Consider the following 16,310-nt stretch of genomic DNA (forward strand, 5'->3'; position numbering starts at 1 on the left):
ACAGCACCCTGACACACCACCTCCACTCACTGCCTCAACACACAGCACCCTGACACACCGCCTCCACTCACTGCCTCCACTCACTGCCTCGACCCACAGCACCCTGACACACCGCCTCCACACAGCACCTTGACACACCGCCTCCTCTCACCGCCTCCACTCACTGCCTCCACTCACAGCACCCTGACACACCGCCTCCACTCACTGCCATGACACACAGCACCCTGACACACCGCCTCCACTCACTGCCTCCACTCACTGCCTCGACCCACAGCACCCTGACACACCGCCTCCACACAGCACCTTGACACACCGCCTCCTCTCACCGCCTCCACTCACTGCCTCCACTCACAGCACCCTGACACACCGCCTCCACTCACTGCCATGACACACAGCACCCTGACACACCGCCTCCACTCACCGCCTCCACTCACTGCCTCGACACACAGCACCCTGACACACTGCCTCCACTCACCGCCACAACTCACTGCCTCCACACACCACCTCCACACACAGCACCCTGACACACTGCCTCCACTCACCGCCTCCACACACAGCACCCTGACACACTGCCTCCACACACAGCCTCCACTCACCACCACAACTCACTGCCTCCACACACTGCTTCGACACACAGCACCCTGACACACCGCCTCCACTCACCGCCTCCACTCACTGCCTCGACACACAGCACCCTGACACACTGCCTCCACACACAGCCTCCACTCACCGCCACAACTCACTGCCTCCACACACCACCTCCACACACAGCACCCTGACACACTGCCTCCACACACAGCCTCCACTCACCGCCACAACTCACTGCCTCCACACACCACCCCCACACACAGCACCCTGACACACTGCCTCCACTCACCGCCTCCACTCACTGCCTCGACACATCGCCTCCACACACAAAATCCTGACACACCGCCTCACCTCACCACCTCGACACACACCACCTCCACTCACTGCCTTGACACACTGTCATAACACACCACTTCCACTCACCACCTCGAAACAATGCCTCCACTCACTGCCTCCACACACAGCACCCTGACACACCGCCTCCACTCACTGCCATGACACACAGCACCCTGACACACCGCCTCCACTCACCGCCTGCACTCACTGACTCGACACACAGCACCCTGACACACCGCCTCCACTCACCGCCACAACTCACTGCCTCCACACACCACCTCCACACACAGCACCCTGACACACTGCCTCCACACACAGCCTCCACTCACTGCCACAACTCACTGCCTCCACACACCACCTCCACACACAGCACCCTGACACACCGCCTCCACTCACCGCCTCGACACATCGCCTCCACACACAACACCCTGACACACCGCCTCACCTCACCGCCTCGACACACACCACCACACACCACCTCCACTCACCGCCTTGACACACTGTCATAACACACCACTTCCTCTCACCACCTCGAAACAATGCCTCCACTCACTGCCTCCACTCACCACCTTGACACAACACCTCAACACACCGCCTCCACTCACTGCCTTGACACACAGCACCCTGACAAACCGCCTCCACTCACTGCCTCCACTCACTGCCTCGACACACAGCACCCTGACACACCGCCTCCACTCACTGCCTCGACACACAGCACCCTGACACACCACCTCCACTCACTGCCTCCACTCACTGCCTCGACACACAGCACCCTGACACACCGCCTCCACTCACTGCCACAACTCACCGCCTCCACACACCACCTCCACACACAGCACCCTGACACACTGCCTCCACTCACCGCCTCCACACACAGCACCCTGACACACTGCCTCCACACACAGCCTCCACTCACCACCACAACTCACTGCCTCCACACACCACCTCCACACACAGCACCCTGACACACTGCCTCCACTCACCGCCTCCACACACAGCACCCTGACACACTGCCTCCACACACAGCCTCCACTCACCACCACAACTCACTGCCTCCACACACCACCTCCACACACAGCACCCTGACACACTGCCTCCACTCACTGTCTCCACACACAGCACCCTGACACACTGCCTCCACACACAGCCTCCACTCACTGCCTCAACACACAGCACCCTGACACACCGCCTCCACTCACTGCCTTGACACACAACACCCTGACACACCGCCTCACCTCACCGCCTCGACACACTGTCATAACACACCACTTCCACTCACCACCTCGAAACAATGCCTCCACTCACTGCCTTGACACAACACGTCAACACACCGCCTCCACTCACTGCCTCGACACACCGTCATGACACACCACTTCCACTCACCATCTCGAAACACTGCCTCCACACACCACCTCCACACACTCACCGCCGTGACACACCACCTCCACTCATCACCTCAAAACACCACCTCCACTCACTGCCTCGACACACCGCCTCCACTCACCACCTTGAAACACTGCCTTCACTCACTACCTCCACTCACTGCCCTGACACACCACCTCCACTCATTGCCTCAACACATCTCCTCCACTCACTGCCTCCTGTACTTCACTCCTGGCTGTTATACCCTTCTGCTGAATCTGTTGAACATGTACTTTTTATCTGTTTATAGTTACATTTAATGCTCCATGAAATGAGTGAGTTCCTGTTGTCACTGACATTATAGCAGCGATAAACAGTCATTCCCTCACCACTCCCTCTTTATTCTCTCTCTTGAACTTAAAAAGACAAAAAAACGCAGCTTGTTCCATCGTGTTCCTGAGAAACTGTACAGAAGCGTAAACTCCTCTGTCCTGAAGACGCCAGAAAACTTTGGGAAAAGTTCCAGCTTCCCCTCTGACTGTTACACAGCGCTGACACTGGAGACTCCTTCCAGAAACGTTTTACACACACACACACACACACACACACACACACACACACACACACACACACACACACACATTTCTCCTCATGCTGGAGAAAACTTTAACACATCAACAATGTTTATGTGGAGCGTCTGCTGTATCCGAGCGAGTGCATTAATATAAACCTGTGCTACAGTCAGAGCTGCTGTTAGAGAGAATTAATCAACACCTTCTGACCAATCAGAGTCCAGGAGTCAGTGGTGCTGTGGGGTAAAACACAGCAGATAAAACTTACCACAAGGGTTTTTCTTTTCATGTTCTGTACTCATCAAGCTTAACTTATACTTCATACACGTTACAAATGCTATAACAGAATAAACAGGTAACTGGACGTAAATATGTTCTGTATGTTTGTTTGCATTTGTTTAAATAAATGAATAAACAAATATATAAATTTCCATGAATAAATATATTTAGTAAAACTTCATACCGTGTCTGTAATGAAGCTGCTGGGATCGATGTCCTCGACCGGCTCAGAGGCGATCCGCCCTGTTAACGACAAGGTAAAGGAGTGTTTATAGTGCAACACACACACACACACACACACACACACACACACGTGTTTCAGTTCAGCTTCATCCTGTTAGAAGCTGTCAAAAGGACAACATTCTCTCAGACGAAGGAACAGCAGCGTTATTCCGGATCTCTCTTCACACGTCAGTGATGATGATGGTCCTGTCACTCTGAAAATATGAGCGAGCGGAAAGCTAACATTAGCTCCCACTCCTCCGGTCACATCTCTAAAGTGTAGGTGTGTCACAGCACTACAGCGTGTACCGTCGTCTCCTCACAGCTCCGGTGCTCCCAGGTTCCATCCTGACCTTGGGTTTCTGTCAGGGTTCAGTTTCTGTGCATGTTCTCCACATGTGGGTTTCCTCTGAGTTCTCCAGTTTCCTCCAACCTCAGTAAGTGGATTCGTGATTCTAAATTTCCACCAAGGTGTGAATGAGTGTTGAGTGATGATGGACCGGTGTTACGTAAGGTTTCATGTTCCAGGGATAGACTCCAGACCCACCTCCGGCCTGACCAGGATAGAGCACCACAGTGGATTAAGAACTGTACAAGAACCTTAGAGTTCTTAACTTATTTTCAATGACACGTTTCCAGACTTGACTTAAAACCCCCATTATACGCTATCCAAATTTCATTTTTTTAATTTGCCATTTTACAGAGAACAGTCAGGCCTTAAAGAACCTCCAGCTCATGATGTGAGGTTCCTACAGATGGCAGGATGTTCTGTGCTCGGAGTGAAGAATGAAGGAAAGAAAATCTCTCTGTTCCTGATAGAACTCTGTTCTGGGCTCCAGGTCTGGAGAAATTGAAGATTTTGTTTGGTGATATGTTTCATTTAAAGATGCACCTATATATATAAAGATATTTTTATTACACAGACACGAGTGTTTTACTGGGAAATACTCCACTGGTGTTTTTAATCGGAGCTCCAACCGGGACATGGAGAACCAAAACCGTGACATAAATCTCTATCTGTCACTTGTGAGGAAATCGATGAATTGTTTTGATAAATGTGGGGACTTTTTGTTTGTGAATGTGTCGATATAATAAAAAGAAAATCACATGTTGGCTTGAAGATATGAAGTTTATTTTCTCATGTTGAAAAACTCACATTTTTCATACGAAATACACCACAGATCTGAGTGACAGATTTAACAGTTATTCCATGAAATTGAGTCGTACATGAGCTGAGAGCCGACGAGGCGCGTAGCACCGAGATTGAGTGGAATAACTGTTTTATTCTAACCACATTCACTGGATTTTGAGAAACAGAGCATTTATATTTTTGGCAAATTTGATAAATTAAAATTTTATACCAAATGTCCGACAAAATCATTTCCACTTAGAAGGTAAACAAACTGGTGAAATGACAGGAGCAATTTGTGAAAAATGCAATAATAATAATTCTTGAAAAATAAAAAAAGACATGTTCTTACCATCAAATACTTTTATTCCATATTTTGTTACTTTTTGTATTTTTTTTGTATGGGGTTTTGTTTTGAAGTAGAGTTTTTATTTTGTCCTCGGTTGGTTCAGCAACACACTCCGCCATTTTGTTTTTCTCTCCTCAGGGTATATGAGCTGATATCCTAGTAGTAGAGTAGCCAATCAGAGCGCATGATTGCTCATATCCAGTGAATGTGGCTTGAATAATTCCTGATATTTCACTCTGATGATGTCACTTTCAGTGTTTTCCCGCTGACTAGCTGTGTGTTATCAAAATGGTGAACCGGTTCAAAATTAAAATTCTTTTGAGTAACTTGTGTATGTTTTTGTGGATGTGTCCATATAATATAAAGAACATTACACAGTGGTGTGAAGATATGAAGTTTATCTTCTCATGGTGAAAATATTTTCACTCGTTCACTTCACTCACTCGTGATCTATACATTCACCACCCGAAGATAAACTTCACATCTTCAGATCATGGTGCTCCAAGTCACTCTCTCATTCTCTTTATCCAACAGTTCGTTGTGGTTCTCTGATCTGATTGGTCGAGCGGCGTTCCAAGAGTGTGGCACTGAGACGTTTCTCTCTGCGTGTATCACTCTGCTCGTCACGTAAAACTCCACTTCCTAGTACTAACTGGTTACTATGGTAGCGTTAGTGACCATCAGTAGACGTGTGAAATGATTTGACTTTTCAGGAATATAACTTTTAACTTAAAATATAAAAAGTGAAGATGAAAAGGAAGAAGGGACACCAGTTTTACTTTTCACCTTTAACAGGAAAGTACAAATCACCATGAGCTAGTGAGCTAGCCGCCATGCTATACAGTGAGTGTGGCTTCTTCAGGATCGGAGTTCTGTCACGAAGCAAAAATAAACAGAACATTTCATCATATTGTATCCAAAATGTCACAGATATTCAGTTCTTGTTTACCGAAGTGTTTTATAAACGTGATCTCACACTCGAGGTGGTGCTGCTGAAGTGAACATCAGCACGGCTGTGGTTAGCTACAGCCTGTGACTCAATCTGTATCGTCAGCATTGAGATCAAATCCCTTGTTCTTTGCACATCTTACAGGTTCCTCCGTCGTCATGGAGACGTCCATGGGTCTGTCCAAGGTTCCCCTTAGCACAATATCTCCAGACCGAGCGCTTGAACGTTTGTAGGATTTATTGTAGATTTTAGCACCGATCCAAACAGGGTCAAGGTCATAGCAAGGTCAAATGTCTGAAATTCAATAACTTCCTTCCCGTTTGAAGGCTTTCTGGTGGAGGTGTTCCTGGTTCCTGTCCAGTTCTACTGGTTTGGTTTATTCCTTATTCCAGTTTCCACCTTTGCTCCTGGAACTGCTCTTTATTTTCTTCCCTCTTCTTCTTCTTTCTTTTTTTTTTACCTTAAACAGTTTTTCCTGGGCTTTATCGAGGGCCAAATGCAGCTCAGCTTTTGTGCAAAAGCATTAATAAAGTTACCATCAGACAGTTTTGCTAACTCACTGCTGCGATATCTGTAGATTATAATCGCTGGTATTAATGTTCTACAGCGTCCACCATCATCCAGGAAAACATCTGGAAGAAAAAAATCGTTGTTTATGAATTTCTCCATCAGTCGATCCCTAATGTGTAAATAATAAACACTGTGTGTGTGTGTGTGTGTGTTCTGTTCCGTTCCATTCTGTTCTACTGATATGCAAATGATCACTGATATTAAATGAATATGCAAATGAGCTGAGAATGTCTTCTGGTGAACTTGTGAGCATGTTTCAGCTTCTTTCCCCTGAACAGAGTTTACACAACACTACAGACAGCAAACACACACAGACGCAGCCTGTTTCTTCTCTGAAATACGAGACACGGACTGGTCGCTGTGTTCTTGTTCTTCTTCTTTTTTTTAAAAAGCCTCTCAGATGAATCGTGACTCCTGAAATCAGGCCGTCATTGTTTCTCGGAGGTGGAGGGAATGCAGGCGGCGTGCTGCAGCATGTTCAGGATGAACTTGAGGAGATGAAATGAAAACCACATCATAATACATGACTGCAGGGCTGCCCGTGTGCTCACACACACGCACGCACGCACGCACGGCCACCCATACACACCCTGTTTCAGGGAAGATAAAGAAAAAATGTGTGCATTAATAACAGACAACGTTTTTTTTTTCTTTTTGCGATTACAGAAAATGTTGAAAACGACGTGAGTGTGAAGTGAATCTGTCACATGTTGCTGTTCTGCTTGTGTAAATTATTAACCGTTTGCTTCCTCGTCCACACGGAGCTCATTCACCAGCCTCGTGAACACGTGCTTTAAACACAGATTCACAAAAACGTCACAGTTTCTCAAAATTAAACCTGACTGATTTATAATTGTTCTTAAATTTTAGAACACACAATTTATTTATATGTGCTTTTTTCTTCCATTTTTCACTTTATGATCCACAAACAAACAAAACCCTGATTCCCTACAGACCTGGAGCTCAGAACAGACTTCCATTTCTTCTTCTTTTTCTATTTTTTTTAATAAAAGCTGACCTTTTCAAGCTCCACCAGAAACAGAGAGTTTTTCTTGATAAAAAGAATCAGTGAAATAATCAGACGAAGCCCTTCACGATACCAAGAACCCCCACGTCTTCTGGTTCTAAGAGAATCTCTGATGCAAATAACAAAAGTTCTGAAGCTAAAAGACTTATAACATGTGTCAGGTTTCTAGATCAGAACCTCGAGATGGTTAGAACATGTTTCTGAAGCAAAACTAACAAGAAACCCTTCACATGTTCTCTGTGACTGAAGCTGTAAGTGACACTGGTTTAAAGAACGAGTAGAAGAAGAAGAAGAAGGAGACAGAAGACTAAAAGCTATGCATGACGATGAGATAATTACAGTCAGTGTCGGGAAGCAGACGGTGTGGAAGAACCACACAAAGATCTCAGGTTTCCTGTGTGACCTCCTGACTTGCAGCACACTGCATCTGGTCCTGTGATAAACATTTCCTGAAGGTCAAACTGCACATGCAGGTGATAAAGGGCGTGGCAGAATTGTTCATGATCATATCCCATAAACAAAAACAAGTCATAAGATCATGTTTGCGCTCGTTGTTGGACTAACTCGTCTCTGATCTTCTATTATAGTCACATGCTTTTTTTTTTACACTGATTCTGGGTTCGCATGGGGGCGGAGCTTGTAATCACAGCCAATCAAAAAGATGCAGCTTGTTACATCGTATTACTGAGAAACCGCAAAGAAGCGTAAACTCCTCTGTCCTGAAGACGTCAGGAAACTTCAACAATTACGCAGTGTGTTGCTAAAGAAACGACAATATATCAAAACCAATGCGATTTTATTTGCACTCCTGTCAGAGCTGCTCATCTCATCTCATCTCATTATCTGTAGCCGCTTTATCCTGTTCTACAGGGTCGCAGGCGAGCTGGATCCTATCCCAGCTGACTACGGGCGAAAGGTGGGGTTCACCCTGGACAAGTCGCCAGGTCATCACAGGACTGACACATAGACACAGACAACCATTCACACTCACATTCACACCTACGCTCAATTTAGAGTCACCAGTTAACCTAACCTGCATGTCTTTGGACTGTGGGGGAAACCGGAGCACCCGGAGGAAACCCACGCGGACACGGGGAGAACATGCAAACTCCACACAGAAAGGCCCTCGCCGGCCACGGGGCTCGAACCCAGGACCTTCTTGCTGTGAGGCGACAGCGCTAACCACTACACCACCGTGCCGCCCCGTCAGAGCTGCTGTTATAGAAAATTAATCAACCCTTTCTGATGTAAGTGAAGGTTTTCACTGCAGTTTGTAGATTATTATAATTTTTTGTAAATAACCAGCTGTTTGTAAAAACTAACACCAAATATAATCCTGGGTCTCGCTCACTAGGGCTCGTGTGATATGGATTTTTCAATAAATCTTGATAAATGATTTAATCGTCAACCAAAAGAACAACAGAAACTCACGTGAACACGCAGAATGAGTGAAGTTACTCTGCATGTGACGGAGAGTCGGACTCTGGAACGCGACACGACACCGACACACCAGGAAAACCCCCCAGACGTATTTACTCACTTTCTAATTAACATGAGTTCTAAAGTGTTTGATTTGACACTCTGTTTTAAGACCGTCTTTCTCTTTCAGTCAAAAACCCAAAGTGATGTTTTCGATCCTTTTCGACTCATGAATTTATAGACCTGGTGTTCTCTATATATACATGTGTGTGTATGTGTGTGTTTATATAATGTTAGCTAATGATAGCTAAGTAGAACACACACTGATATATTTTATTTCATGTTAACGAACTCAAAACATTCCATGTTTACCGTGATGGAAAACAAGAGCGTGTGAGCTGATGGGGAAGTGGGCGGAGCTTCCAGTAGGTCAGTTAACGTCAGAGTTCGGAACACTTACGCGACTGTCAATCACTCCAGGTGTATTTCTGAGTGAGAACTCGCTCTAGTGAACTCTGATGATAATGCTGCGTTCATGTGCTATGGGAAGATGATGTTTTCCAGTTGGGAAGTGGTGTTTACCAGTGTGTTGTGTTCACATGCTTTTGTTGTTGTTGACAAATTAAAGATGGTGGACCAGATTCAGAATCAGGCCTGTTATTTGGCTAAAACAATTATAGATTGCCTTGTTCATCAGCTGCAGCAGGAATATGAGTTATCAAAAGTCAAAAGGTAAATAATGCTGAATATTTCCTGATCATGACAAGTAGAGATTTTCTTAACACATTGAATGCCACGCAGTTTTTGTAAATTTGGCTGTAGCCACAATGAGTGTAGCCAGTATCTAGATCATTGTTGGCGTTCTTTGGACAGCACAGAATATTTTGTATTAGGCTATAATATACATATTATAATAATATAATATACATAACATGACTCGTTTAAAAGGTGAGAGTCAGCTTTCCGTAGGTGAAAACCACTTCTTTCTTGGTTCATAAGCTAGTCTTGTACCGCTCGCCGCCATGTTGAAAAGGTTAAAGTTCATCTCATCTCGGCAACTCGTGTATCAAAATTTTCTACGAGTTGCCCAGTGGAAAATACCACAAGAGGGGGTGTTCATGTGTGCTTTCCATGTCGGCGTTTGGTATTTACCATAATTCCCATAGCACATGAACGCACCATAAGTTACAGCGCTTCGACACTGAAGATTAGCAGCTCTGGTCATGTCGGATCTAATATAACGAGAGTAAAGATGAGAGGATCTCGTGTGTGCAGTGATGTGTGTAATATCGTGTGGAGATGATGATATCGTTAGATCTGTTGCACAAACCGACCCTGGGGTTAAAACACACAAACTTCACACTGACATGGAGACGGAAACGCGTTAATGAGTAAACATACAGAAGGTTAATGAGGACTATAAATATAATGATGCAGGATTCTCTCTCGCTCTCTCTCACACACACACACCTCCTTTGATAAACACTATAACTTGTGCTACCCTGAGCAGTCCAGACCTGCACTTCAGCTTGTCTCCAGAACAGGATCAAACTCTCGCGCTGTGTTTTTATTCATAAACCTGAAGCTCGTGAATTTCCACACTTTGATTATATTCTACACTCTCATTCCCCTCCTCACGTCTGTCTGTAAAACAGAGACGTCGCATCGACACGACGGGTCACTGTGAAATAAAACCTCACTGCTGCAGAGTTGTGATGTTACACTGATTTTACTCCCCTCACACCAGCGCAGGAGTGTGGAACATGTCAGGAATAACACATGACAGAACACGCCGTTATGGGAAAACAATCCACGCTGGAGTGATGAGATACGACCTGACATGAAGCGCAGTCACGGTTCTCACCCTGAAGGTGATTATTTTCTTCTAACAGCACGTGCCTGTGTGTTTTATTCCTCTTACACCACAGCAGTGGTGGCACGGTGGTGTAGTGGTTAGCGCTGTCACCTCACAGCAAGAAGGTCCGGGTTCGAGCCCCGTGGCCGGCGAGGGCCTTTCTGTGCGGAGTTTGCATGTTCTCCCCGTGTCCGCGTGGGTTTCCTCCGGGTGCTCCGGTTTCCCCCACAGTCCAAAGACATGCAGGTTAGGTTAACTGGTGACTCTAAATTGAGCGTAGGTGTGAATGTGAGTGTGAATGGTTGTCTGTGTCTATGTGTCAGCCCTGTGATGACCTGGCGACTTGTCCAGGGTGAACCCCGCCTTTCGCCCGTAGTCAGCTGGGATAGGCTCCAGCTCGCCTGCGACCCTGTAGAACAGGATAAAGCGGCTACAGATAATGAGATGAGATGACACCACAGCAGCTTACCAACAGCTATTAATTATTTATTAAAAAACAACACGTCATACTTTTCATCCATTTATAGTTACATTTACTGTGGTGGAATGTCTAAGGCAGTGGTTCTCAAACTTTTTTCACCAAGTACCACCTCAGAAAATACTTGGCTCTCCAAGTACCACCATAATGACCAACATTAAAATACAGTAGCGTAGTAGGCCTAAGTATTCATTAAAAACAAGGCGGAGGTTTTATTTAACAAGTATATTTTATATTGTTGGCCACTGTAACATTACACACAGTACTTTGAACAGTAACACTGAGTTTAAATATAGGAAAATAAAACACTGTACTTAAATAATGAAGCAAATAAACTGGCCAAATCTGCAACATCTGTATTCTCATCAAGCTGTATGGTAAAATATCTCCTGTTCTTAATGCGCTCAATCAGCGTCTTTTTAACAGCGTCAGCCATGTCGTTTATTCTCCTTGACACGGTGTCATTTGAAAGCGGCACCAAGTTTAACTCTCTGGCAGCTTTCTCTCCACACATGATACGTGTCATCTCTTTGGCTAATGGCAAACACAGCAGTTCCCCGATTGTGTGCGGCTTACCGGCTCTGGCGATCAGGAGGCTGGTGCGATATGAAGCTTCCTGTGCTTTGGCTACGGGTGTACCATAGGACAGAATGGTGGACTTGGACTGCTTCAGTTCATCACGTTTTTGTAAAAAAAATCCATTGGTTTGTCCTTTAGTGCTGTGTGTTTGGTTGTAAGATGCCGTTTGAGATGCGACGGTTTCATGGACTCATTGCTCAGAACGTCGCCGCATACAACACACTGCGGCCTGGGCAGCTCCTCCGTCCCGCTCCAAATGAATCCCAGTTTTATGTATTTTTCGTCATACTTCCTCCTTACTGGTTTCTGCCGTTTGCTAGCAGTTCTGGGGCTGGTTTTGCCACTGTCGTTAGCATCTGCACTCGGCTCACGCACGTCCTCTTCAGTTCTCCCTCTCTCCTGATCCACGCTCCCATTCGCGGATTTAAGCCACGACAGTAATTTTGTCGTACTCGTCATAATTAGCAAAGCCACCTCCACCTTTCCCATCACAGCCTAGTCTACCAATGGCGGATAACCGTCTGTCAGCGGAACCGGCGGGAATGCGTACGTACGCTACGTATGGCTACCCAGAAGCACTTGCAAACTTTTTAAAATTATTAACTTAATTTGTATCTCCTTTCATTTTCTTGTCATCGGTTGATAAGATATTTTCATCCATTCCGATATTATGGATAGTATTTCACGGTTTATTTTATTTTTTAAATTTTATTTATATTTAATTAAGTGATTCTTTGGCGTACCACTAGAATGGAGCCCACGTACCACTAGTGGTACGTGTACCACAGTTTGTGAATCACTGGTCTAAGGAACAGGTTCGTACTCGATCATTACCTCGTTGTCTTAATGAGAAACAGCAAAACACCTCTGAACTGAAATGGTTCCTCTGACTGTTCCTAGTAGAACCCTTTTATCAAGATGCAGGAACTATATAAAGTACCTTAGACAACACAGAACCCTCGACCTGAGTGTTTCGCTTTCAGGAAAAACATCACATCCAACCCTTTTTAATAAACTAAGAACTTTTAACTATAGACAGAGAGAGAGGAGTCTTAAACATGTAGAACCCTTCGAAGATAAAAAAAAATACCGAAGACATGAAGAGGCGAATACTTCAGGTTTCAGGTTTCACCGAGACCTCATAATCATAATGCTGTATTCAGTTTAGACATACAGTACTTCAGTGTGTGTGTGTGTGTGCACGCTGGATTTTTTCTGTATGTTACTGTAACTTTTCTTGTAAATCCGTATCAGTTGTGCACTCAAACTTTAACAGATTAAAACACGTGGAATTGTTGACATGGTGATGTTTTCATAAAGTAATGAGACGTTTATTTAACATTTACAGAAGGACAGATGAGTTTACGCTTTTTTACCGTTTCTTGGTAACAAGCTACAATAATCTTTGTCTTATTAACTTCAAGAGACAGAAATAAATAAAGAGACTCCGCTGAGGGAGTGACTGTTTACATCTGCTGTGACGTAACTGAGAACAGGAACTCAATCGTTTCACTGAATGTTAAATGTAACTATAAACGGATAAAAAGTGACGTGTTGTCATGCTGTTGCGCTGGCGGCTCGTCCACAGTGGCAGTGAAGCAGAGCTCCACCAGAAACATCGTCTGATCTTTGTAAAGCCCTTGTTCAGAACGTCATACATTTTAGTTTCTGTTTATTGTTGAATTGAATGAACCACAATTTTAAAAATGTCGCTATGTGACAGATATAAACCGGTGTCGTGTTGATTTGTGCGTCTTTTGAAATGTTGTGGGATTGTTGTGCGGTGGACTCACTGCCTCATTTCGCTCCAGAGAGTTAATGCTCCTAGTGGTCAAACATGGGAACTGCAACACATAAGCACTCGCAGAAGCAGGAATTGAGGTATTTCACTCACGTGACCAAGTCATGTGACGCTGCCATTTTGGACGGCACGGCTCGAATCAGTTTGAATGCGAGGAAGGCGACAAACGAAAAACATAAAAGAAAAAGGAGCGAGATGCAGAAAACACCTTCACTATCCAGCGACGTAGGGCATTTACAGGGCGAGCAGAGGGAGAGGTATTTGCAAAAATTGAGGTTAGCAGGCTTAGAGAACGACGTTTACCTGCTTCCACCAGGATTGTTCACTGACGTACGGAAGTACAGGAAGCCCTCGTCTTTACCTGACTTCGGCCCACATGATCTGTATACCTATGTTGTTAAAAACCCATCGCCATACACAGGTATTGATCTGAAAGCGTATAAGAGTTTGGATGCCTACAAATATTTTGTGTCAGGCTGGGTAACATGCCTACATCAGTGGGTCGTCCCTGGAGCTGGTGGTCGCCATCTTATTACAGCTAAGGTTTGTTCACATTTTCATTTACTTTCGGTCCTCAGGATAAACAAAATGTTATTAAATGTCATTGAAATAACTTCTTAGTCTGTTGAGACATGGCCCGTTATAAATTTGCTGTTACCAGGCAATGACCAAGAACTGTATTATTAGGATCGGTGTAGTTGTAGCAGTGTATTAGCAACTAGCTGTTAGCACTAGCTAATGTCAACAACATCGTAGCTGGTATGTTACTGTAGCAATGTTTACGTTCAGTCATTTGGATGACTGTTAAAACCTTTCAGTCTCAAGTTTTTCCTTTACTGGATTTACTAGTTTACTGAGCTAGCGCGCTCGGCCAAGCCGGGAGCCATCGCGCGCTCTCCGGCCAAGCCGGGAGCCATCGCGCGCTCTCCGGCCAAGCCGGGAGCCATCGCGCGCTTTCCGGCCAAGCCGGGAGCCATCGCGCGCTCTCCGGCCAAGCCGGGAGCCATCGCGCGCTCGCCGGCCAAGCCGGGAGCCATCGCGCGCTAGCTCAGTAAACTAGTAAATCCAGTAAAGGAAAAACTTGAGACTGAAAGGTTTTAACAGTCATCCAAATGACTGAACGTAAATATTGCTACAGTAACATACTAGCTACTGTTGTTGACATTAGCTAGCTTGACGTCCAAAATGGTGGACACCGGGGCGTCACGTGACCCTGTGACGTCAGGTGAAATACCTCAATAGGGCAGGAATCACGCTGCTCCACGCTTGGGGGTGGAGCACAGCACAACACGGGACGGGACGGGACGGGACAGGTAATCACAGGGTCGCACGTTTTACACTAAATCAGGTTAGTTTGGGGAAACCTTTCCACTGTGAAGATCTTGTTTTGTAGCAAATAATCAGAATAAACACACACACACACACACACACACACTAAACACCTCCACTGTTACTCACAGCACAGGGACTGGACTGAAACATTCAACAAACTGTCTTCTTTCTTTCTTTCTTTCTTTCTTTCTTTCTTTCTTTCTTTCCTACTGAAAATACATTAAATAAATGATGATAGCTTTACACTCTTATTACCATGTTGTTAAGAAAATCAGAAAAATGATAAACATCAAGATTTGAATCTCATAATGGAAATATCTTGATTTATCATATCATATATCGTTATTAAAACTAATTTCTGTGATTAAATACACAAAAATAATCAGCAATATTACAATAATAAAGATGATTATTAATATTATTATTATTATAAGTGAAAGCTTGAATGTATTTAATGAGGCTGAAACAGTTTAAACTTCCTTATTATAAAATTAATAAGTCAAATATTTATCTTTAACTAAAACAATCACCTGATAATTTTATATAAATTATTTTTTCGCACCACAATCATTCTGACTTTGCTGACAAAATGCAGTTTATTATTATTATTATTATTATTATTATTATTATTATTATTCTAATCCGCTCCTGATCACCCAGGAGAGAATAATCATTACTGTGCCAGAACCGAACAGTGAACTTTAACCTGGCCCTGCTCAGTGCGCGTGCAGAGGTCAGAGGTCAGGTGAGTGTAAAGGTGCAGTGACTCACCGAGCGGCTCGTGCAGCGCCGGTAAACCGCTCATGCTGAGAGAGAGAAGCTCCGGGACCGAGTGGTTCAGCGCTCTGCGCTCGCAGCGGGAGGAGAGAGAGAGAGAGAGAGAGAGAGAGAGAGCGCGCACTCCAGCACTTCCTGTGGGCTCCGGGAGCTGATTCACCAGCACAATCGGTTCCTTTAAACGACTCGCTTCATGTGAATCGGTCGTTGCGAGTCACTTTACTGAATCAAACTGAGGGGGTTTTGGATTCGTTTGAGGTTTTTTTTTCTTCTTCTTCTGTTTTTAAGCTTTAGAAAGAGCTACTACTAATTACTAATAACGATAAACAGTTATTTATTATTATTATTATTATTATTATTATTATTATTATTATTATTATTGGTGTTTTTATATCTCAGTACTTATGCTTTTAATTGTTTTATTCATTGATTTATTTATTAAATTTTACTTATATCATTATTTGGAATTTGTGTATTTTATTGTTCACCTTTGTGGCATCATTTGGCCTCCTGTCCTTCTGTCTTTAAATGTGCTATAGAAATAAAACTTATATTATTTTTTTCCAATTTGTACATGATTTGAATATTAACCTTTTTGTGGTTTTTTTAACGTGTAAATACTTCACAAGTTCTCGCTAGAATAAACAAACAGAATAGAAAACATTTTTTTAATTCGTTTGTACTTG

The 16,310-nt window shown here is 44.4% G+C and overlaps 1 protein-coding gene across 1 annotated transcript in view; it reads right to left on the reverse strand.

Annotated features, from left to right (window-relative positions):
• edaradd (EDAR-associated death domain) overlaps positions 1-15,703 on the reverse strand; it is a 34,552-nt gene extending 18,849 nt beyond the window's left edge. Inside the window, exons 1-2 of the mRNA XM_060933240.1 lie at positions 15,619-15,703; positions 3,322-3,380 (exon numbers count right to left, since the gene is read on the reverse strand). Of these exons, the coding sequence (XP_060789223.1) occupies positions 3,322-3,380; positions 15,619-15,652 (93 nt within the window). The 5' untranslated portion in view covers positions 15,653-15,703. The remainder of the gene's footprint in view (positions 1-3,321; positions 3,381-15,618) is intronic.
• Between the last annotated feature and the right edge of the window lie 607 nt (positions 15,704-16,310).

Source organism: Neoarius graeffei, chromosome 11 (genome assembly GCF_027579695.1).
Source record: "Neoarius graeffei isolate fNeoGra1 chromosome 11, fNeoGra1.pri, whole genome shotgun sequence".
Lineage (NCBI taxonomy): Eukaryota > Metazoa > Chordata > Actinopteri > Siluriformes > Ariidae > Neoarius > Neoarius graeffei.